We start from the raw sequence: 23,495 nt of genomic DNA on the forward strand, positions 1-23,495 counted from the left end.
CTGCCCAGTCTAGAATTAGGCACTTACCTTTAGGACTGAGGAAACCGTTCAAGAGAAACTTTAGCATCTAATTAAATTTTGGATAGTTAGGGATCAAGGAAGGAAAAGAATGACAGTTTTTAGGGGCTAGGGAAGTCATGCAGTATGTTCCTGGGGCCTGGGTCCAAGTGGGGAGGTTAGTTAAGGCACCACACAAATATTTTTTGCACCCCTGCTGCAGGCAAGGCCCTATTCTAAGACAGAAAATATAGCAGATAACAAGGAACACAAAGTCCAAACACAAACTCTCAAGGACTTTATATTCCAGCAGAGGATCCATAGTGTTAAGCAACTAAGCACAGAATTAATTATGCCATTCAGGTGGGAGTCTGCTCAGTTCCTGCAGAATTGTATACTCCTAACTTCCCGTGTTTATTGTTCAGAAACATAACTGGCTATTAAATATTCACTAGTCTTTAGGGCTTAAAGGTATGTTTAAAAGAAATAAATAATTAAGCTATGATTTATAATCTTAGTCTTATCCATTCCTTTTACAGTGAGTTAAAAACCCTTTTCAGCCTTTGGACGAACACCGTATTATAATGTGAGATTTCTTGGTTCTCAGGGACTAGCTATAGGTCTATTAGGAAAAATTTCTTATTTCTTAGCAATGGATAATCTCAGCTCCTTGCTGATGTTTTTCAAGTTGTTTGCAGAGATGGCCTTAGGTTTTCTTTTTTGTTTGCTATGTACTGTACAAAGCCCTTGCTTTCAGTGGTAAATTAAGTACATAGGGAACAAGTCCTTGAATATGTTTACTTATCCATTACCTGTGACGAAGAATGGTGTTGCCATGACTTCTCTCCCAGGTTGTAACTGTAGCTGTTGTGTGCACAGTGCTGAGATCGCAGATTAGCTCTGAGCCCCCGGGGGTGCCAGGGCAATGCAGAATAACTGATCGTGGCTGCGTGCAGAATTGTTCTGAAATGACACTCAGACCGGGGCTCATCAGAAAAGAAAACTGATTGATAAGTGGAATCTGCTGTGGGCAAGGAAGGGCGAATGTGTACTGTATGAGCCAGGAATTTTGCATTCCATATATATTGACACCCTGGGAATGGCTTGACCTTGTGGCTTCAGTTTTAATCTTCCCCAGGTATGGGGATCATTTATTCTATTTTGAGTAGAATGCTTTAGACACAATTTAAATAATCTAGCTCGCCTCCCCATTCCTAATGAAGTTAAATTGATTTTCTTATTCCCCAATAGGATCACATTCAGCCTGCTGTCATTGGTGGGTTATTCCTCTTAGCCCACATATGAGAATAAAAACTATTATTAAGTGGTGAAGATACAGTGGTAAACTATACTCATATTGTCCTAAACTTAGGAAAGACATGTATGCCTAATGCAGAACCGTTACACACACACACTCTCACACACACGCACAGTTAAAAAAAATCCCTTTATGCATTTTACTTTACCCTTTTCTGTATTTTTTTTCAATCTAGAATAGACTCCTGGGTGTTTTTCAATTTAGAGTAAAATTATTAGAGTACAGTGTGTGTGTGTGTTTGTGTGTGTGTGTGTAGAATAGATTACAAGACAAATTGTATTTCTTGTGGGTCATGGTCAATATAGTTTGAAAGTCACAATTCAGACCATACTCCTTTTATAATCCCAGAGCCTTAGGGGAGAGAAGAGTAGTTTCTTGCCGCTTATGGACTGCGCGTATAGCATCAGTCTCAATCACACCAAATCCACATGCTGCTTTACTTTGGTTGTTCAAGTAAAGCTTTGGAGGCATGAATTTGGGGCAGGAGTAGTAAGCAAGGTCCGCTTAAAATGCTTTCCACACATACGGAAGCACAGCACGAAACCCTGAGCAGTTACCTTTATGAAGGCCCAGGCTGTCATGGCCCCCTTCTCCATGCTCTGACCGACCCCTGAACAAGTGAAACGGCCCTAGGTCCCATCCCAAGTGAAAACTGCTCTATGTCTGCTTAGCAAAAATTAAGGAATGAAGATGTATTATTCTGCCCGAACTGTGTCTGGGAGCGTGGTCCACCTCCAATTCCTCGGACAGCACACGAAACTTAACTACATTTCATAGTCACTTGTGACTCCGACCAGGGTTTCCATAGCTGCAGCCATTTCCCAGCTGCCTGAAGAGTGATCACAGCTTATCTTCACTACTCAGTGACTTAGGCAGCCAGATGCCATTTTGGGGTGACCATCACTAGATTCATAAAAGCTATAAATCCGACCCATGAAGAGGAGAGACAGACCGCGGTCAAAAGGGCCAAGGAGCACAGGCCACTTTCCCGGCAGAGCTCAGCTTCCAGTTTCTCTTCTGGCTGCAAGTGGGAGGTCAGGATCCAGACTGAACATGGGGGCGGCAAGAGGGGCTGCCTGGGGAGCCCAGAAAGTTCACTGGGGGCCCCTGAGGTCCATCGTCAGACTCTTCATGTTAGTATAAAAGTAAGTGGGTCCTTGTTTAAATGATGTGGTGAGGAAGCACAAAAAGAGGATTCCCTGGTGGCGCAGTGGTTGAGAGTCCGCCTGCCGATGCAGGGGACACGGGTTCATGTCCCGGTCCGGGAAGATCCCACATGCCGCGGAGCGGCTGGGCCCGTGGGCCATGGCCGCTGAGCCTGCGCGTCCGGAGCCTGTGCTTTGCAATGGGAGAGGCCACAACAGTGAGAGGCCCGCGTACCGCAAAAAAGAAAAAAAAAAGAGGAAAATTGCACTTAGGTAGTTTTAAGGGCTAGAAAGGGGTCAAATACCTAGTTGTTCAGTAGCCTGGCAGGATTGGGAGAGGAGCCCTATACTTGAGGGGAAGGGCTTCCACCGGCCTCCAGTGGGTGGTCTGGGATGAATCTCAGTGCTTTTGTTCCCCCCTCAACTTCAGCAAACTATATTCTTCTTGTCAAGTATCTGCTTATTAACACTGGTAAAATTTTCAGGGTACATAGGGCATGACTCTTTTGCAGTAAAATCTTAAAACAGTGGACATATTTTCAGATTCCATATGTTGTGAATGCATTTTTAGTAATGAACAGGTAACAGCTGAGCCTGAAACTGTAAGTGAACCAGAACTCAGTATCAGGTACTGGGAGGGCCCTTTCCCAGTGTCCTTCCTCTTTCTAGCTTCTTCTGGCGCAGGCAGTGGCTGAGGCAGTGGCTTGGAGGTCTTATGTTATATTTTCCCGTTGGAGGTTCTGAGTTAAATGAGCCAGCTTAGGAGCTAGTGCTTGACTGAGCTTTCTTCTATTTTTTTAAAATTTATTTTATTTAAATTGAAGTCTAGTTTATTTACAATGTTTCAGGTGTACAGCAGAGTGATTCAATTTTATATATATGTATCTATTCTTTTCCAGATTCTTTTCCATTATAGGTTATTACAAGGTATTGAATCTAGTTCCCTGTGCCGTACAGTAGGTCCTTGTTGTTTACCTATTTTATATGTAGTAGTGTGCATTTGTTAACCCCAAATTCCCAATTTATCTCTCCCCCACCCCTTCCCCTTTGGTAACATAAGTTTGTCTCTAGCTCCTGCCTTCTTTACAGTTGTCTCTGCTGTGGGTGGGAGGAGACAGTAGGGGGACAGAAGCTCTGGGCTCTGCATCTGTGCTAAGAGGCAGAAGGGCCCAGAACCGGGCCTTCCACTGTAGTACTGACTGTACGATGTGCGACTCTCACCTGTGCTCTGAGCCCTTCTCTTACTCTTCCCCGGGGTTCTTCCTCCACCAGTTTTCTTCACTTTCTCTACCACGGAAGCGCCTTCCCTCTGTTGGCTCTTTTTTCTCCAGCATGTAACAATCTTTGAAAGCAATCTACCTGTCCTTCCTTTCTAAGTCCGACAAGGTAAACAGGTGCTACCTATAATCCCTATTTTATAGATGGGGCAATGGGTCCAGAGAGATTAAGTGTAAACATGTGGCACATGCGCTCTAGAAAGTTAACTTCCATGGAGGTTAGAGAAAGTGTTGACAACAACACTGGGTTGCCTCCCCAAAATCAGAGGCATGAAGAACTATACCTATTAATCATCTTTTGAGCAAATTTTTTTTTTTGTACAGAAACACTGATTAGGAAAGACTGGTCATTATAAAATACAGGTGAGAAAATGGATTGTTTTCTTAAAAACTGACCACAGGCACATGGATAACTAAATATTTTTATTTGACATCTGGATTCAATTTCACATATATTTGCATAAATTATGAATAATTATCTCTAATGATTGACTATGCACAACTGCATGCTAGTTCACCTGATCCCACTTTCACTCTCCACTTACAACGCAACCGTCACTCTGTTGTAGCACCAGAAAGAAGAGAGCTGCTGGTCCCTTTCCTTAGGGCAACACCGGCTTTGCGCTATGTAAAGCTGCTGGGCAGGTTCTACCTGTTTTAAATTTTAATAATCAGGCCAATCATTTTTAAATTTATTATGAAAAGATAATACCAAAAACCATTAAGGCAAGAATAAAATGGTGCAGTTCTAGCATCCCAAGCTAGAAGGAATTCTTTTTTCAGTGAAAGGGAATACATATAATACAGAAAGAGCTAATATTATTAGACAGAAGTAGCCTTTGGTGTTAAGCAATTAAGGATGAACAGGGGGAGGGTTATGTGCTGGACAGCACGGCGCCTCAACAGAGCCTTCTCAGATTCAAACCTAAAAACAGTTTTCTAGGGCTTCCCTGGTGGCGCAGTGGTTGAGAGTCCGCCTGCCGATGCGGGGGATGCGCGTTCGTGCCCTGGTCCGGGAGGATCCCACGTGCCGCAGAGCGGCTGGGCCCGTGAGCCATGGCCGCTGAGCCTGCGCGTCCGGAGCCTGTGCTCTGCAACGGGAGAGGCCACAGCAGTGAGAGGCCCGCGTACCGCAAAAATAAAAACCAACAGTTTTCTAGGATACATGGAATGATTAATAACATAAGAATGATCAGTCCTGAATTTTAGAGTGGAATAATCCACATTAGTTTTCCAACTGAGTGTAATTTACTTTCTTAAGAAATAATGATTTCCCCCCGTCATTGTACAATTGAGATCTGTCATTCATAATGTTACCTGGATGATCTAAACATTAACATATTTAAAACTAGCAGGCTTCTCAGGGACAGGTTTAGATTCCTGCCAACCAAGGTGAACTGTTCTTGTGGAGCATGAAGTTGTTGGCAAATGAGGTCAGAGGCACAGCTGCGGAGGTCAGTCATGGGTGTTTTTGACGGCCATGGTCCAGAGAAGGGGCTGGTCTGTTTCCACAGTCACAACACCAGATCCATCGTAGGTATTGGAAGTGCTGACCAGTGTTCCGAAACTAATCCTATGATTTGCTGTAAGAAAATAAGAAAATAAGTTTGGTGAGAACCAAGCTCCCTCCAGTGGAGAATGGCTTTGTCAAGAGTTACCAAAAAGCAATTAAGCACACACTTTGATAGATGATCTGTAAAATGCGGGATAGGTTAACTTAATACCTGCCCTGCAAACAGATTGTACCTTTTTTTTCTCCTGTGCTTATACAGTTAGGCCCCCACCAGCCATCTGCTTCATACCTAGGAGTGTACGTATGTCAATCCCAGTCTCTGGCGGGGAATAGGGAGTTAGTGTTTAATGGGGGCAGTGTTTCAGTTTAGGAGAAAAATTCAGTAGATGGATGACGGTGAGAGTTGCACAGCAGTATGAATGTACTTAGAGCCACTGAACTGTACAGTTAAATACGGTTAAAACAGTATGTTTTATATTATGTGACTTTTACCACAATAAAAAATTTTTTTTAAAATGTGGGATAGGTGAAATGTATGATATGAGATTCTAAACCTGAAAGTTTCTATAGCTTGTTATAACCAGTCTTCCTGGAGTTGGTTATTGGTTATTTACCAGTTTGGGATATATGTCACTCTCAATACTAAATTTCATTAAATTTTTTTTTTCTTTACCAGTTGTAAAACCAAAACCCATTTCTGTAATAGGTTACTTCCTTGCCTGGGTGCAATTTTAATTTTTCTTGATGATTCCGAATTACCTTTTTTTTTTTTTTTTTGGCGGTACGCGGGCCTCTCACTGTTGTGGCCTCTCCCGTTGTGGAGCACAGGCTCCAGACGCGCAGGTTCAGCGGCCATGGCTCACGGGCCCAGCCGGTCTGTGGCATGTGGGATCCTCCCGGACCAGGGCACGAACCCGTGTCCCCTGCATCGGCAGGCGGACTCTCAACCACTGCACCACCAGGGAAGCCCCAGAATTAACATTTTTATATTTGACTAAGCTCTATAAAAATACAGTTTTAGTTTTTTTTTTTTTTTTTTTTTTTTTTTTGCGGTACGCGGGCCTCCCACCGCTGTGGCCTCTCCCGTTGCGGAGCACAGGCTCCAGACGCGCAGGCTCAGCGGCCATGGCTCAGGGGCCCAGCCGCTCCGCGGCATGTGGGATCCTCCCGGGCCGGGGCACGAACCCGTGTCCCCTGCACCGGCAGGCAGACTCTCAACCACTGCGCCACCAGGGAAGCCCCAACAGTTTTAGTTTTAATTATAAATGATATGGGGCAGAAAGCTAATTACTTAAAAAAAAAAAAGCATGGGATTTTGGTCATTTTTTCTCATAAAGAAAAGCCAAAGTGAACAAGGCTTGCTTTCTGTAAAATTAATCAGAACTCAGAGGTCAAAAAGCAGACTTCCAAATGTGTAATCTTGAGCATGCCACTTAAACTCAGCATATAATGAGGGCACAAGATGAGATAATCCTTTAAATTACTTAATTATGAAAATAAAGGCTTTGGAGTTAAGGTATATTATTAGAATTTATATATTTATAAATTACATAATTACATATAAAGTACGTTTATATATATATATATATATATATTTCCTATCAAGTTCGTTGAAGTTAATGCCTGGGCATCCATTGATAACCTCACTTCCCTTTGCTTATAAAAGAGCAGTTCACGGCATCAACATGACTTGAAACCATGACTGTCCTACAAACATTCCTTGATAATCAGTATCGATTTCTTTGCTAAGAAATTAGAAAGAGAAAAGTAAACAAATGTTATGGAGAGAAATAAACAAATGTCAGAGTCAGAAAAGGCCTCTTTTCCTTCAAACAAAGTTCAACTATGAAGTTACACAGCTTTGGAGTAAATAATTCAATTATAATGGTCACTTCCCGCTAGAGGGAGCCTGTTATCTTTCTGAGGAAATCTTGAAAAGGCAATTTAAAAATTCAGAAGTAGTATTATAGGATAATATAACATCAGTAATTCACACAGTTTACTTATTAAAACTCAAACTGTTTCTTTACTAATTACTAACGTGATTAGTAAACTGTCAACACGTTTACTAATGCAAACATGAAGTTATAAAGTAAAACTACAGGAATACAAGAGTGAACCTCGTGTGACTGTTGCCCTAACAGGTAACTCAGTGCAAGAAGCTTTCGCCTCTCAGTAATCTGGAGCTTTTCTGAGATGATGTTTCTGAATGATATTTATGATAAGCACATAAATTTACAAATCCAGACACTATTACATAGATAGTGAGTCTGTCAAGGAAAGAAGCCTTGCTCTCCTGAAGGGTGACCGTGCCTGGAATCCGGGTGCACCAGATCCCTACTGACATCCATCCCAGGCCCAGGGTTCCCAACAGCCCTCTGAGGAAGGGCTGGGGAACAGTTTACACATTTCATACCATTTATTCAGAAGGGCAATTTAGGGTGCTTCAGTGGACCAGCTTTACAGTGGAAACCCCCCAGTGAAGCACCAGGTGCACACAACCCACCTGAACGTGAAACAATGTGTTTAAGATTCTGGCAGCTAATTAAGTTAAAATCCTGTTTTTTACCTGGGCTCAAAGGACATGAGTGCAAAATTATTTCTCTAGTTTGTAGTTGCATGTAAATTCCTTTCTGATTTTCTGAAGGTAGACTATGGATTTTGGATTATCCTAGGTAGACAACTATATTATATATATTGGCTTTTCTAAGACATTGTTGCATCCTAATTAATTCTTAAATGGGAAAAGAAGTGAAATAGCTTTATTAGGGTATGAGAAGGTACAGTTTTTACTTTGCATGAAATATATAAGGCCATTATTATCCAGGCTTATAAATCATGTTTTCTTTGTATTTTGTAACGTTAAAAGAACCAGTTATTAAACATTTCTTGGTTGGCTTTGGGCTGCTGTAACAAAATGCCATAGGCTGGGTTGCTTAAATAGCAGACATTATTGCTCACAGTTCAGGAGCTTGGGAAGTCCTAGATCACGGTGCCAACATGGTTGAGTTCTGGTAAGAATTGTCTTCCTGGCTGGTTTTCAGACAGCTGCCTTCTTGCTGTATCCTCATATGGTGGAGAGATCTCCTGCCTCTTCCTCTTTTTATAAGGGCACTAATCCATCATGAGGGTCCCACCCTCATGATCTAATCCAACCCTAATTATCTCCCAAAGGCCCCACCTCCAAATACCATCACATTGGGGGTTATGGCTTCAATATGTGAATTTGGGGGGACTCAAATACTCAGTCCATAACAATAGTTACAATTAATTAAAGGTTACAGTGAAATTCATTTGATTATCTCCAACTTTATGGAAAGTAGAATAAAAATGATAGAAAAAAAAGATGAATAAACTGAAACACAAAATCATGAAATTCTATTGACTGTGTCACTACAATTATTTTGGAGTATGTTTTCTCCAAAGAATCATGCTTTTGGACAAAACTTTCAAAAGTCTTCCTTAGAAGAAAAATTTTTTTTTTTTAAAGAAAATATTTGGAATTAATACTGAACTCCCCTCTCCCCAGATGTTTGAGGGTCAATCATGAAATAAAATACATAAGACTGACAGAGAGATAACTTCCTGCAGATAGCAATACAACAATTACTTCCTTTTATTATTTTTTCTTCCAGTTTTATTGAGAGATAATTGGCATATAATAACACCTTAAGTATAAATAAATAACACCTTAAGTATAAACTTAAGGTGTATAGCAAAATGACTTGACATATGTATATATTGTGAAATGATTACCAAAATAAGTTTAGTTAACATCCATCACCTTATATAATTACATTTTTTTTTTCCTTGTGAGAACTTTGGTGTCTACTCTTTTACCAACTTTCAAATATACAATACAGCCTTGGCAATGATACTTGTCATGTTGAACATTACACAGCCAGTACTTAAATTTATCTTAAAACTGGAAGTTGATATCTTTTTACCCCCTTCACCTCATTCTCTCCACCCTCTGCCTCTGGTAACCACAAATCTGATCCTTTTTGCTATAAATTTGAGTTTTTTTAGCTACCACATATAAGTGAGATGGTACAGTACGTGTCTTTCTCTGTGTGACATTTCATTTAGCATAATGCCCTCAAGGTCCATTCATATGGTTGCAAATAGCAGGGTTTCCTTTTTATGGCTGAACGGTATTCCACTGTATATACACCACATCTTTATCTATTCATCTGTCGGTGGAAACTTAGGTTGTTTCCATGTCTTGGCTATTGTAAGTAATGCTCTAATGAACATGAACATGGGAGTGCAGTTATCTTTTTGACATAGTGATTTTGTTTCCTTTGGATATATACCCAGAAGTGGGATTGCTGGTAATATGGTAGTTTTATGTTTAAGTTTTTTGAGAAACCTCCATACTGTTTTCCATAGTGGCTGTACCAATTTACATTCCCACCAACAGTGCACAAAGGTTCCCTTCTCTCCATATCCTCTCCAGAACTTGTTCTCTTTTGTTTTTGATGACAGCCAATCTAATAGGTATGAGGTCATAACTTATTGCGGTTTTGATTTGATTTCCCTGACTAGTGTTGTTATCTACCCTTTTCATGTACCTATTGGCCATCTGTATGTCTTCTTGGAAAAATGTCTATTCAGATCCTTTGGCCATTTTTAACTTATTTTTTTTTCTTTTGAGTTGTGTGAGTTCTTTATATATTTTGAATATTAACCCCTTCTCAGATATGATTTGCAAATATCTTATCCCATTGCTTAGGTTGTCTTTTCATTTTGTTATTGTTTCTTTTCCTGTGCAGAAGCTTTTTAGTTTGGTGTAGTCCTACTTGTTTATTTTTTATTTTGTTGCTTGTGCTTTAGTCTTTTGTGCTTTGGTCTTTTGCCAAGACCCATGTCAAGAAGCTTTATTCCTGTGTTTTCTTCCAGGAGTTTTATGGTTTCAGGTCTTATGTTTAATTTCTTAATCCATTTTGAGTTAATTTTTGGGAGTGATGTAAAATAGGGATCTAGTTTTACTCTTTTACATGTGACTATCCAATTTCCCAGCACCATTTATTAAAAGGACTGTCTTTTCTCCATCGAGTATTCTTGGCTCTCTTTTCATCTTAGCTCACTGTATGTGTTGGTTCTCAATTTCTGGGTTCTCAATTCTGTCGTATTGGTTTATGTGTCTGTTTTTATGCCAGTACCGTAATGCTTTTATTATTATATCTTTATAATATAGTTTGAATTCAGGAAGTGTGATGCCTCCAGCTTTGTTGTTCTTTCTCAGGATTGCTTTGGCTGTTCAGGGTCTTTTGTAGTTTCATATGAATTTTAGGATTTCTCTTTCTTCTGTAAAAAGTGCCATTGGAATCTTGATGGGGATTGCAGTGAATCTATAGGTGGCTTTGGGTGGTATAGATATTTTAACAATATTAATTCTTCCAATCCATGAGCATGGAATATCTTTCCATTTATTTTAATCTTCAATTTCTTTCATCAATGTATTATAGTTTTCAGTGTAGAGATCTTTCATCTCCTTGGTTAAATTTATTGCTAAGTATTTTATTGTTCTCGATGATACTGTAAATGAGATTATTTTTCAGATAACTCATTCTTAGTGTATAGAAATACTTTTGATTTTTGTATGTTGAATTCTGTATCTTGCAACTTTACTGAATTCATTGATCTAACAGTTTTTTTTTTGGTTCAGTGTTTAGGCTTTTCTATACATAAAATCATGTCATCTACAAACAGAGATAATTTTGGGTCTTCCTTTTCAATTTGGAAGGCTTTTCTTTCTTTTTGTTGCCTGCTTTCTCTGGCTTGGACTTCCAGTGCCACGTTGAATAGAAGTGGTGAGAGTGGACATCCTTGTCCTGTTGGAAAAGCCTTCAGTCTTTCACCATTGAGTATGATGTTAGCTGTGGGCTTGATATATATGGCCTTACTTTACTGTATTGAGGTGCATTCCTTTTCTATAGCTAGTTTGTTGAGAGTTTTTATCATGAACAGATGTTAAATTATGTCAAATGCTTTTTCTGCATCTATTGAGATGATCATATGATTTTTATCTTTCATTCTATTAATGTAATATATCACATTTATTGATTTGTATATATTGAACCATCCTTGCATCCCAGGGATGAATCCTACTTGGTCATGGTGTATGATCCTTTTAATGTCCTGCTGAATTAGGTTTGCTGTTTTGTTGAGAATTTTTGCATCTATATTCATCAGGGATATTGGCCTGTGGTTTTCTTTTCTTGTAATGTCCTATTTGACTTTGATATCAGGGTAATACTAGCCTTGTAAAATGAGTTTGGAAGTGTTCTCTCCTCTTCAGTATTTCTGGATATTTTGAGAAGGACTGCTGTTAATTCTTCATTAAATGTTTGGTAAAATTTACCAGTGAAGACATCTGGTCCTGGACTTTTTTTGGGAGATTTTTGATTAACAATTCAATACCCTACTAGTAATTGGTCTGTTCGGATTTTCTAGTTCTTCCTAATTCAGTCATGATAGGTTCTAGGTTTCTAGTAATTTATCCACTTTTTCTATGTGTTGGTATGTAGTTGGTCACTGAAGACTCTTATGAACCTTTGTATTTCTACATTATCAGTTGTAATGTCCCCTCTTTCATTTAAAATTTTGTTAATTTGGGATCTCTCTCTTCCCCTTGGTTAGTCTCAATAAAGATTTGTCTGTTTTGTTTACCTTTTCAAAGAGCCAGCCCTTAGTTTTATTCAGTTTTCTCTATTTCTTTCCTGGTCTCTATTTATTTATGCTCTAAACTTTATTTCCTTTTTTGGCCAACTTTGGGCTTAGTTTGTTCTTCATCTTCTAGATCCTTGAGGTGTAAAAGTTTGGTTGTTTATTTGAGACCTATTTCTTGAGGTACACATTTATAGATATGAACTTCCCTCTGAGACCTGCTTTTGCTGCATCCCATAAGTTTGTATGTTTTGTTCCCATTTTCATTTGTCTCAAGATACTTTTAAATTTCTCATTTAATTTCATCTTAGATCAATCTACTGGTTGTTCAGGATAGTACTGTTTAATTTCCATGTATTCATGAGTTATCCAGTTTTACTCCTTTTACCAATTTCTAGTTTCATACCATTGTGGTCAGAGGAGATATTAGGTATGATTTTAGTCTTGGTTAATTTGCTAAGACTTGTTTTGTGGCCTAATGCATGATCTATGCTAGAAAATGTTCTGTGTGCATTTGAGAAGAATGTGTATCCTGCTGTTGTCAGACAAAGTATTCTGTATATGTCTGTTACAACTTAGTCAACAGTGTTGTTCAAATCCATTGTTTCCTTATTGATTTTCTGTCTGAATGATCTATTGGTTATTGAATGTGGGGTATTAAAGTCCCCAACTATTTGTTGTTTATTTATTTCTCCTTATAATTCTGTTAATGTTTGCTTTATATAGTTAGGTGCACTGATGTTGGGTGGGTGCATAAATATTTACAATTGGTGTATCTTTTTGAAGGACTGACCCCTTTATTGTTATATAGTGAAGTTCTTTCTCTTTCTGTCATTTTTAGCTTAATGTCTATTTTGTCTGATATGAGTATAGCTACCTTTGTTTTTTCTTCGTTATCATTTGCTTGAAATATCTTTCTCCATCCTTTCAGTCTCAGTCTGTGTCTTTGAAGCTAAAGTGAGTCTCCTGTAGGCAGTATATTGTTTGATATTGTTTTTAAGTCATTCGTCCAATTTTGTGTCTTTGATTGGAGAATTTTATCCATTATGCTCAAAGTAATTATTGATGGATAAGGATTTACTATTGCCATTTTCTTACTTGTTTTGCTGACTGTTTTGTAGCTCTGTTGTTCCTTGCTTCTTATTCTGCTGTCTTCTTTTGTGTTGATGACTTTTTTTGTATTGGTATACTTTCACTTGATCCTGATCTTTTCTGTAATAGGTTTTTCCTCTGTGGTTACCATGAGCCTTATATAAACTATCTTATATTTATAATATCCTATTTGCTGACGACAACTTAACCTCAATAGCATCTCTAAAATTACAATTTACTTCTCCCCCATCACGTTACAATTTACATATTTTTTATATTATGTATACAGTAACAGACTATTGAAGTTATGGGTTTTTCTTAATACATTTTAAAACTTTTAAACTAGAGTTGTAAGAGAATTATGCACCACTATTGCCATATTAAATAACTTTGATTATTTACCAATACCAGGAAGTCTTATACCTGTGTTCATCTGATTTTATCATGTAAATTAGCATCACTTTATTTCGCTTGAAGAACTCCCTTTAGCATTTCTTGTAAGGAGGCCTAGTGGTGATAAACTCAATCAGCTTTCATTTGTTCAGGGACTTATTTATCTCCCCTTCATTTCCGAAGGACAGGTTTGCCAGGTATAGTATTATTGTTGACAAATTTTTTTTTTTTTTTTTTTGCGGTACGTGGGCCTCTCACTGTTGTGGCCTCTCCCATTGCGGAGCACAGGCTCCGGACGTGCAGGCTCAGTGGCCATGGCTCACAGGCCTAGCTGCTCCATGGCATGTGGGATCTTCCCGGACCGGGGCATGAACCCGCATCCCCTGCATCGGCAGGCGGACTCTCAACCACTGCGCCACCAGGGAAGCCAGACAGATTTTTTTCTTTCAATATTTTGAATATATTACCCGTTCTCTCCTGGCCTGAAATTCTCTTTCTGTCTTTGACTTTTGAAACTATTTGGTTTAATCTATTTGGGGTCCTTTGGGCCTCATGGATTTGTATGTCCGTTTCTTTTCTCATTTTCAGCCGTTACTTGCTTTATATACACTTTCTGTCCCTTTCTCTTTCGCCTTCTGGGGTACCCATAATGCAGATACTGTTTCTTCTGATGGTGTCCTATAAGTTCCATAGGCTTTCTTCACTCTTTTTCATTCTTTTTTTCCTCTGACTGGATAAATTCAAATACCCTGTCACTGATTCTTTCTCTGTCACTGATTCTTTCTTCTGCATGGTCAATTCTGATTTTGAAGCTCTCTATTGAACTTTACAGTTCAGTCATTGTATTCTTTAGCTCTAGGACTTCTGTTTGGTTTATTTTTGATGGTTTCTATTTTTTTTTCTTCATCTCATTTTGTTCATGCAATTTTTTCCCCCGAATTTTGTTATCTGTCTGTCTTGTAGTTCGCTAAACTTCTTTTAAGAGGATTATTCTGAATTCATTGAAGTTCATAAATTTCCATTTCTTTAGTGTCAATTATTGGCATTTTATTAGTTTCCATTGGTGGTGTTGTTTACCTGATTTTTCCTGATCCTTGATGTCTTACATTGGTATCTGCACATTTGAGTAAACAGTCTCTTCTTCTAGACTTTACAGGTGTGCCTTGGCAGAGACAGTCCTTCACCAGTCAGCTCAGCTTGGGGTTCTGGACATGTGAGCTGACAGACTCCTTGGGCAGGGGGAGCCTGCTATTAGGGTCTTCTTTGTGGGCAAGGCCACTGCCTGAGCTCTGAGGTTGTGGGGTATGTGTTGTGGCTGAAAACAGTTGGACAGGACTGCTGGCTTGGTTCTTTGCCCAAGTGAGGCTGTTGGATGGGGCTCTGTAGTTGCCTGGGTTCTCTGGTCAGGTTTCCTGGATGGTCAGACTTGGTACTATATTTAGCAGTAGTTGGGGCTATGATGTAGCTTCCCTGCTTGACCAGGGCAGCAGAATGGACCCCATGGCCAGCACAGCCCATTGTTTAAGGACCCAGATCAGGCAGGATTGTGCGCCAAATTCTCTGGCCACGCAGAGTTGCTGGTTTTGCAGTGCAAATGGTGAGAACCACTGGTTGTGCTCTCTGCTCAGGTATCACTGTAAGTGGGGCTGTAGGATGGGCTATGCCAGCGGTCCCCAACCTTTTTGGCACTGGGGACCGGTTTTGTGGAAGACAGTTTTTCCATGGACCGGGGTGGGAGGTGGGGGGATGGTTCAGGCGGTAATGCAAGGGGGAGCGAAGGGGAGCAGCAGATGAAGCTTTACTCGCTAGCCTGCTGCTCACCACCTGCTGTGCGGCCCAGTTCCTAATAGGCCACAGACCGATACTGGTCTGCGGCCCAGGGGTTGGGGACCCCTGGGCTACAGTTTCCCATGTGCCTGGTTAGGTTTCCTGGTTGGGCATGCTGAAGGCTGTATTTAACAGTGGGTAGGGCTATGAATTAGTTTCCCTGCCTGGGCGGAGCCACCAGACAGGCTCTAAGGCTGACACGTCTCTTATTTGGGGGCCAAATTAGGCAGAATCACGCACCAAGTTCCTTGGCCTGACAGGCCACCATCCTGGCTCTGCAGATGGGCAGGGCCACTGGCCAGGCTCTCCATTCAAGTGCTGCTGTAACTGTGGTTGCAGGATGAGCTACACAGATTCCCAGGAGCTCTGGTTAGGTTTCCTGGTCGGTAGGGCTGGAGGCGGTATTCAGCAATGGGTGGGGCTATGAATTAGCTTTCCTGTCCAGATGGAGTGGCAGAACAGGCTCCATGGCTGGCAAGGGCTCACTGTCTGGAGTCCTGAATCAGGCAGATCTGTGCCCTGCCAAGTTCCCTGGTCAGAATGGACCACGATCTTGGCTCTGCAGATGAGCAGAGCTGCTGGTTGGGACTTCTACTTGGGCACCACTGGGAGGAGGAACAGGGCCACAGTCCGAGCACTCGTTGCTATAAATCCCTTCCCCCTTCTCTGTCACAGTCACGTCCCCAAGTCCCCTTAGATGCCCATAAGGCAGGACCTGAGAAGGCATCCTGAGAAATGACCCATGATGCTGGAGGAGCCGGGTGTCAACCTGGACTTTCTTTTCCCCTGGAGGAACTGCAGGCCTGGGGAGCCAGCCTGGGGGAGGAGTGATGTGGTCAGGGTGCAGCTGCTCCTCTTAACTTTTCTAATGTGGTCCTACCTCATTCTCTGTGATACAGGGGGTGCCTTCAGCCTCACCCCTGTATTCTAGGATTTTCACAATGGTGTCTTGTCTATAGATAGTTATTAGCTGGTCTTCTTGTGAAGGGGACTGAGGTTGGGAATGACCTATGTTTCCATCTTGATGATGTCACTCCTTCACAAATTAACTTTTTCATTTCTACTCCAGAGGACTCATCCAAAACTTTGGCTAGCTGAACACTTACTTTCAATTCAACATTTAGAACTTATCTAGATTCAGATTTTTTCCATTTTTATTTGCAGAGAGTACAGCAGAGCTAAACATAGTTGTTCTGAGACAACCAGTCACTCGGATCAAGCCCTGTTTTTAACTACAGACAAACATAAAAGTGATAGCCATGTGTAAGACTATAAGCAATCTGTGATGAACATAACCTAAAACTGCTTGCTCTGTTTGAATATAAAAGTTGTGTCTTATCTATTTGCTTCAAAGACATGATCATCAGTTGTTTTAAGGACAGTTGTAGTCTAATGATAGAATATTGGCTGGTGAGGCTGGGTTAAGTTCCTCTTCCAGTGAAATTTAATGTGAATTACATTAGGGAACACAGAGGCATAGTCTGACTCTGAGCTTTTCATATTTTAGAGAAACAGAACTTAAAAATATGAAAAACATGAAAACTGGTTTTATAATTTTCATCCATTATTTCAGAGTATTTTCTTTCCCAAAGGAAAGGCTGAGAATTAGGCACTTAATATTCTGTTGTTTTCAGTGATGTCCTATAGCTTTTCTCCAAAGCTGGAAAGACTGAAGACTGCAAAGCAGAGGCTGGCAAATTGGTAGAATTCAAGTATTCAGCTCTTTTCCTGTCAGTTGGAGGGAGGTAGGGCCATTTGTCCTGGCTTCCTACCTTACCTCTGCAAGCTGGTTTAGTGGGCTGTGCTCTTTTGAACTGGTTGACAGAGTGTAAAGGAGTACTTTGGAGGCCTCTGATGCTCTCAAGCATTGGAAAGCAAGAGCAGGAAGCATTTGTTCCCTCTGCACCTGTGTGATTGCTCTGCTCAGGTGTTTTTTTACAGAGGAGGCATCTTGCTGTCAAAAACTATGAACCCCGTCATGATGAGGTTAATAAGTCAGACCTAGGTTCAAACCTTGGCTTTACCACTCTCTAGCTCTATATGAACTCAGTTATTTAACCTTCTGACTTCAGTTTCCTCATATGCAAAATGTGGATAATAATGTCTGCTTCACAGAGAAGTTGTATGGATTATATAGTCAAAATTCTAACACACAGTAAGTATTCAAGGAATTTCCATCCCTTTTGCTTTCTTCTGTTATTTTGTCAATAAAGTAGATCAGATTTTCCTCTCCTACCTTAAGAGTCTTTTAAAATGAAAAAAGAGAGATGTCATGATTTGAACAATAAGCAAATGCCTTAATTCAAGTGACTAGTTTATAGCCAGCGGAGAGACAGAATGAGATAAACTTTGCCAGGCTAGGTTATGTTTGATGCTTAAAATCATTTCAGGTGTCATCTGCATACATGTGCAAACTCATTTGTCTGACAGATATTTATGAAGGTTATACCCTGTGCTGGCATTAAGGATACAAACGTGAGTGTGTCTGCTTTCAAGGACTTCACATTTTAGTAAAAGGTGAAGACGTATATATAGTCCAATTCAGTGGATAGGATGGAAGCAGGAGGCAGGAGCTAATGAGGATGGAGCTGGAATGGGCTATATATTCTAGTGGAATGGGGAGGAATCCCCCACAGGCCTGGCTTCCCAAGAATCTGTGGATTGACACTGGTTATCTGATAAAAATAAATTATTTAAAAGGTAATGCAAATGTATCTAAAAATCAACAAAACTGAGAGAGTAAAAGAGAAGGGAGTGAACAAACTTTGTCTGGGAGATGCTACTCAAAGAGGTGGTATTTGGGATGGAGTAATTCTCATTCATTCAAGACATTATCTGAGCACTTACAGTGTTCAAGGCACAGCGGGCTTTTATCTGTAGTTTACAGATGAGGAAAATGAAGCTCAGAGAGGTTAAATCCACAGGCTATGATGATCATAAAAGTTGTTAGACACATGTTACTATGGGAGGTTAAAGCAATACTTTGAAGAGCTCTAAAAAGAGGATTGATGGTAGTCTGTTTCCCTGAAGTATAGAACTGTCAACAGCCTGACAGAGTAGGGTAAGTGGATGACTTAGGGAGACCGATAAAACCCCTCTAAGACTTAAAGTAGTACTGTTTCTACCACACAGATACATGTTTAATAAACCTATTATGATGAATCCCAAGGTTCCTTACCATCCTGGAATATAAGGTTAAGTTCTAGGAGTTAATTAGACTTACTGGACATCATTAACTACTTCAACATAATGGAACCACGGTATGCTCTACATCCATCAGTTATTCTCTGAAGATGCTTAGCCTCATTGGAGTGATGGCTATACATTAAGAAAACGTGACTCAGATTTCGTTAGCATTAAAGCAAACCATACTACCTCTAAAATCAGTTCACTGTGACTGGTCTTTACAATTTTAATTTTTGAACTAGAGATCTTAAAAATGTCTTTGTATGTATATACGTGAGACAAACTATTTAAAAATTGCTAATTTACACTTTAAAATAGGAACTCCTGGCAGGATTATTACTATTAAAATTGTATCCTATAAAACAGCATCTAGACTTATAGTGGTTCTTGAAACTTTTCAAAAATTAAATTGCTATATTACATTTTCTTAAAGGCAGAAAGTCAAACTATTTCTAGTTTAGAGGTGTAGAGTATGTGCAGCATCTACTCTCTTAGCAAGTTTCAAATATTCAATTCAGTATTATTAACTATAGTCATCATGCTGTATATCACATCCCCATGACTTATTTATTTTATAACTGGAAGTTTGTACCTTGTGATCACCTTTACTCATTTCTTCCACCCTCTCGCCCCCCACTTCTGGCAATCACCAGTATGTTCTTTGTATCTATGAGACTGGTTTTTAGTGTATTTTTTACATTCCACATATATATCAGATCATCCTGTGTTTGTCTTTCTCTGTCTGACTTACTTCACTTAGCATAATGCTCTCAGAGTCCGTCCATGTTGCTGCAGATGGCAAGGTTTCCTTCTTTTTTATGGCCAAGTAATATTCCTGTGTGGGTGTGCGTATTTATAAAATCTCACATTTTCTTTATCCATTCATCCACTGATGGACACTTAAAGATCTTAAAGTTGTTTCCATGTCTTGGCTATTGTAAATAATACTGCAGTGAACATGGGGGCACAGATATCCTTTCAAGTTAGCATTTTCGTTTTCTTTGGATAAATATCCAGAAGGGGGATTTCTGGGTTAGATAGAAGTTCTGTTTTCAATTTTTTGAGGAACCTCCCTACTGTTCTCCACCATGGCTGCACCAATTTACATTCCCACCAACAGTGCACGAGGGTTCCCTTCTCTCTACAGCCTTCACAACACTTGTTATCTTGTGTTTTTGATAATAGCCACGCTAACAGGTGTGAGGTGAATATAACTCACTATGGTTTTGATTTGCATTTCCCTGATGATTACTGAGGTTGAGCACATTTTCATGTACCAGTTGTCCATCTGTATGTGTCTCATATGGAAAAAAAGTCTATTCAGATCATCTGCCCATTAAAAAAATTTTTTTTTGCTATTGTATGAGTGCTTTATATATTTTGAATATTAATTCCTTATCTGATATATTGGCAAACATTTTCTCCCTTTTAGTAGGTTGATTTTCAATTTTGTTGATGGTTTCCTTCGCAGAAGATGGCTTCCTTTCCTGCATAGAGGCTTTTTAGTTCAATGTAATCCCACTTATTACTTTTTTGCTTTTGTTGCCTTTCCTTTTGGGGTCAAATCAAAACAAATCACTGCAGAGTGGATGGCAAGGAGCTTTTTCTGTATGTTTTCTTCTAGGAGTTTTATGGTTCAGGTCTTACGTTAAAATCTTTAATCCATTTTCAGTTCAGTTTCGTGTATGGTATAAGATAGAGGTCTAGTTTCCTTCTTTTTGCATGTGGACATCTAGTTTTCCCAACACCATTTGTTGAAGAGATTGCCCTTTCTCCACTGTGTATTTTTGTCTTTTTTGTTGAAAATTAATTGAGCATATATGCATGGGTTTATTTCTGGGCTGTTTTGTTCCACTTGACCTATGTGTCTTCTTTTATTTGAAATATAGTTTACAATCGGGAAGCATGATTCCTCCAGCTTTGTTCTTTTTTTCTTAAGCACTTTTATTGGAGTAAAGTTGCTTTATATTGCTCTGTTAGTTGCTGCTGTATAACAAAGTGAATCAGCTATACATAAACATATATCCCCATATCCCCTCCCTCTTGTGCCTCCCTCCCACCTTCCCTATCCCACCCCTCTAGGTGGTCACAAAGCACCGAGCTGATCTCCCTATGCTATGCGGCAGCTTCCCACTAGCTATCTATTTTACATTTGGTAGTGTATAGATGTCCATGCTACTCTCTCACTTCGTCTCAGCTTACCTTTCCCCCTCCCCGTGTCCTCAAGTCCATTCTCTACGTCTGCGTCTTTATTCCTGTCCTGCCCCTAGGTTCTTCAGAAACTTTTTTTTTCAGATTCCATATATATGTGTTAGCATATGGTATTTGTTTTTCTCTTTCTAACTTACTTCACTCTGTATGACAGACACTAGGTCCATCCACCTCACCACAAATAACTCAATTTTGTTTCTTTTTATGGCTGAGTAATATTTCATTGTATATATGTGCCACATCTTCTTTATCCATTCATCTGTTGATGGACACTTAGGTTGCTTCTCCTGGCTATTGTAAATAGTGCTGCAATGAACGTTTTGGTGCATGACTCTTTTTGAATTATGGTTTTCTCAGGGTATATGCCCAGTAGTGGGATTGCTGGGTCATATGGTAGTTCTATTTGTAGTTTTCTAAGGAACCTCCATACTGTTCTCCATAGTGGCTGTATCAATTTACATTCCCACCAACAGAGCAAGAGGGTTCCCTTTTCTCCACACCCTCTCCAGCATTTATTGTTTGTAGATTTTTTGATGATGACCACTCTGACCACTGTGAGGTGATACCTCATTGTAGTTTTGATTTGCATTTCTCTCATGATTACTGATGTTGAGCATCCTTTCATGTGTTTGTTGGAAGTCTGTATATCTTCTTTGGAGAAATGTCTATTTAGGTCTTCTGTCCATTTTTGGATTGGGTTGTTTGTTTTTTTGATACTAAGCTGCATGAGCTGCTTGTATATTTTGGAGATTAATCCTTTGTCAGTTGCTTCATTTGCAAATATTTTCTCCCATTCTGAGGATTGTCTTTCCGTCTTCTTTATGGTTTCCTTTGCTGTGCAAAAGCTTTTAAGTTTCATTAGGTCCCATTTGTTTATTTTTGTTTTTATTTCCATTTCTCTAGGAGGTGGGTCAAAAAGGATCCTGCTGTGATTTCATAGAGCGTTCTGCCTGTTTTCCTCTAAGGGTTTTATAGTGCCTGGCCTTACATTTAAGTCTTTAATCCATTTTGAGCTTACTTTAGTGTATACTCTTCAGGAGTGTTCTAATTTCATTCTTTTACATGTAGCTGTCCAGTTTTCCCAGCACCACTTGAAGAGGCTGGCTTTTCTCCATTGTATATTCTTGCCTCCTTTATCAAAGATAAGGTGACCATATGTGCATGGGTTTATCTCTGGGCTTTCTATCCTGTTCCATTGATCTATCTTTCTGTTTCTGTGCCAGTACCATACTGTCTTGATTACTGTAGCTTCGTAGTATTGTCTGAAGTCCGGGAGCCTGATTCCTCTAGCTCCATTTGTCTTTCTCAAGATTGCTTTGGCTATTTGGGGTCTTGTGTGTTCCTATACAAATTGTGAAATTTTTTTGTTCTAGTTCTGTGAGAAATGCCAGTGGTAGTTTGATAGGGATTACATTGAATCTGCTGATTGCTTTCAGTAGTATAGGCATTTTCACAATGTTGATTCTTCCAGTCCAAGAACATGGTATATCTCTCCATCTGTCGGTATCATCTTTAATTTCTTTCATCAGTGTCTTATAGTTTTCTGCATACAGGTCTTTTGTCTCCTTAGGTAGATTTATTCCTAGGTATTTTATTCTTTTTGTTGCAATGGTAAATGGGAGTGTTTCCTTAATTTCTTTCAGATTTTTCATCATTAGTGTATAGGAATGCAAGAGATTTCTGTGCATAGGAATGCAAGAGATTTCTGTGCATTAATTTTGCATCCTGCTACTTTACCAAATTCATTGATTAGCTCTAGTAGTTTTCTGGTGGCATCTTTAGGATTCTGTATGTTTAGTATCATGTATATCGGCAAACAGTGACAGCTTTACTTCTTTTCTGATTTGGATTCTTTTTCTTTCTTTTTCGTCTCTGATTGCTGTGGCTAAAACTTCCAAAACTATGTTGAATAAGAGTGGTGAGAGTGGGCAGCCTTGTGTTGTTCCTGATCTTAGTGGAAATGGCTTCAGTTTTTCACCATTGAGAATGATGTTGGCTGTGGGTTTGTCATATATGGCCTTTATTATGTTAAGTACCCTCTATGCCTACTTTCTAGAGAGTTTTTATCATTAATGGTTGTTGAATTTTGTCAAAAGCTTTTTCTGCATCTATTGAGATGATCATATGGTTTTTATTCAATTTGTTACTATGGGGTATCACATTGATGATTTGCATACATTGAAGAATCCTTGCATTCCTGGGATAAACCCCACTTTATCATGGTGTATTATCCTTCTAATGTGCTGCTAGATTCTGTTTGCTAATTTTTTGTTGAGGATTTTTGCATCTATGTTCATCAGTGATATTGGCCTGTAGTTTTCTTTCTTTGTGACATCTTTGTCTGGTTTTGGTGTCAGGGTGATGGTGGCCTCGTAGAATGTGTTTGGGAGTGTTCCTCCCTCTGCCATGTTTTGAAGAGTTTGAGAAGTATAGGCGTTAGCTCTTCTCTAAATGTTTTATAGATTTTGCCTGTGAAGACATCTGGTCCTGGGCTGTTCTTTGCTGGAAGATTTTAAATCACAGTTTCAATTTCAGTGCTCGTGATTGGTCTGTTTATGTTTTGTTTCTTCCTGGTTCAGTCTCGGAAGGTTGTGCATTTTAAGAATTTGTCCATTTTTCTCCAGGTTGTCCATTTTATTGGCATAGAGTTGCTTGTAGTAATCTCTCATGATCCTTTGTATTTCTGCAGTGTCAGTTGTTACTTCTCCTTTTTCCTTTCTAATTCTGTTGATTTGAGTCTTCCCCCATTTTTTCCTGATGTCTGGCTAATGGTTTATCAATTTTGTTTATCTTCTCAAATAACCAGCTTTTAATTTTATTGATCTTTGCTATTGTGTCCTTCATTTCTTTTTCATTTATTTCTG

At 39.5% G+C, this 23,495-nt stretch overlaps 1 protein-coding gene across 3 annotated transcripts in view; it reads right to left on the minus strand.

Annotated features, from left to right (window-relative positions):
• Positions 1-3,674: 3,674 nt before the first annotated feature.
• The window catches only part of TPK1 (thiamin pyrophosphokinase 1), a 336,528-nt gene continuing 316,707 nt past the window's right edge, over positions 3,675-23,495 (minus strand). For 2 of the 3 annotated variants that reach the window (XM_029232917.1, XM_029232916.1), the window contains one exon: positions 3,675-5,320. In XM_029232917.1, the coding sequence (XP_029088750.1) occupies positions 5,193-5,320 (128 nt within the window). In that variant the 3' untranslated portion in view covers positions 3,675-5,192. The remainder of the gene's footprint in view (positions 5,321-23,495) is intronic. The other variant, XR_003795092.1, reaches the window with a different exon arrangement.

This window comes from Monodon monoceros, unplaced genomic scaffold, assembly GCF_005190385.1.
Source record: "Monodon monoceros isolate NGI ecotype Baffin Bay Population unplaced genomic scaffold, NGI_Narwhal_1 Super_Scaffold_2, whole genome shotgun sequence".
Lineage (NCBI taxonomy): Eukaryota > Metazoa > Chordata > Mammalia > Artiodactyla > Monodontidae > Monodon > Monodon monoceros.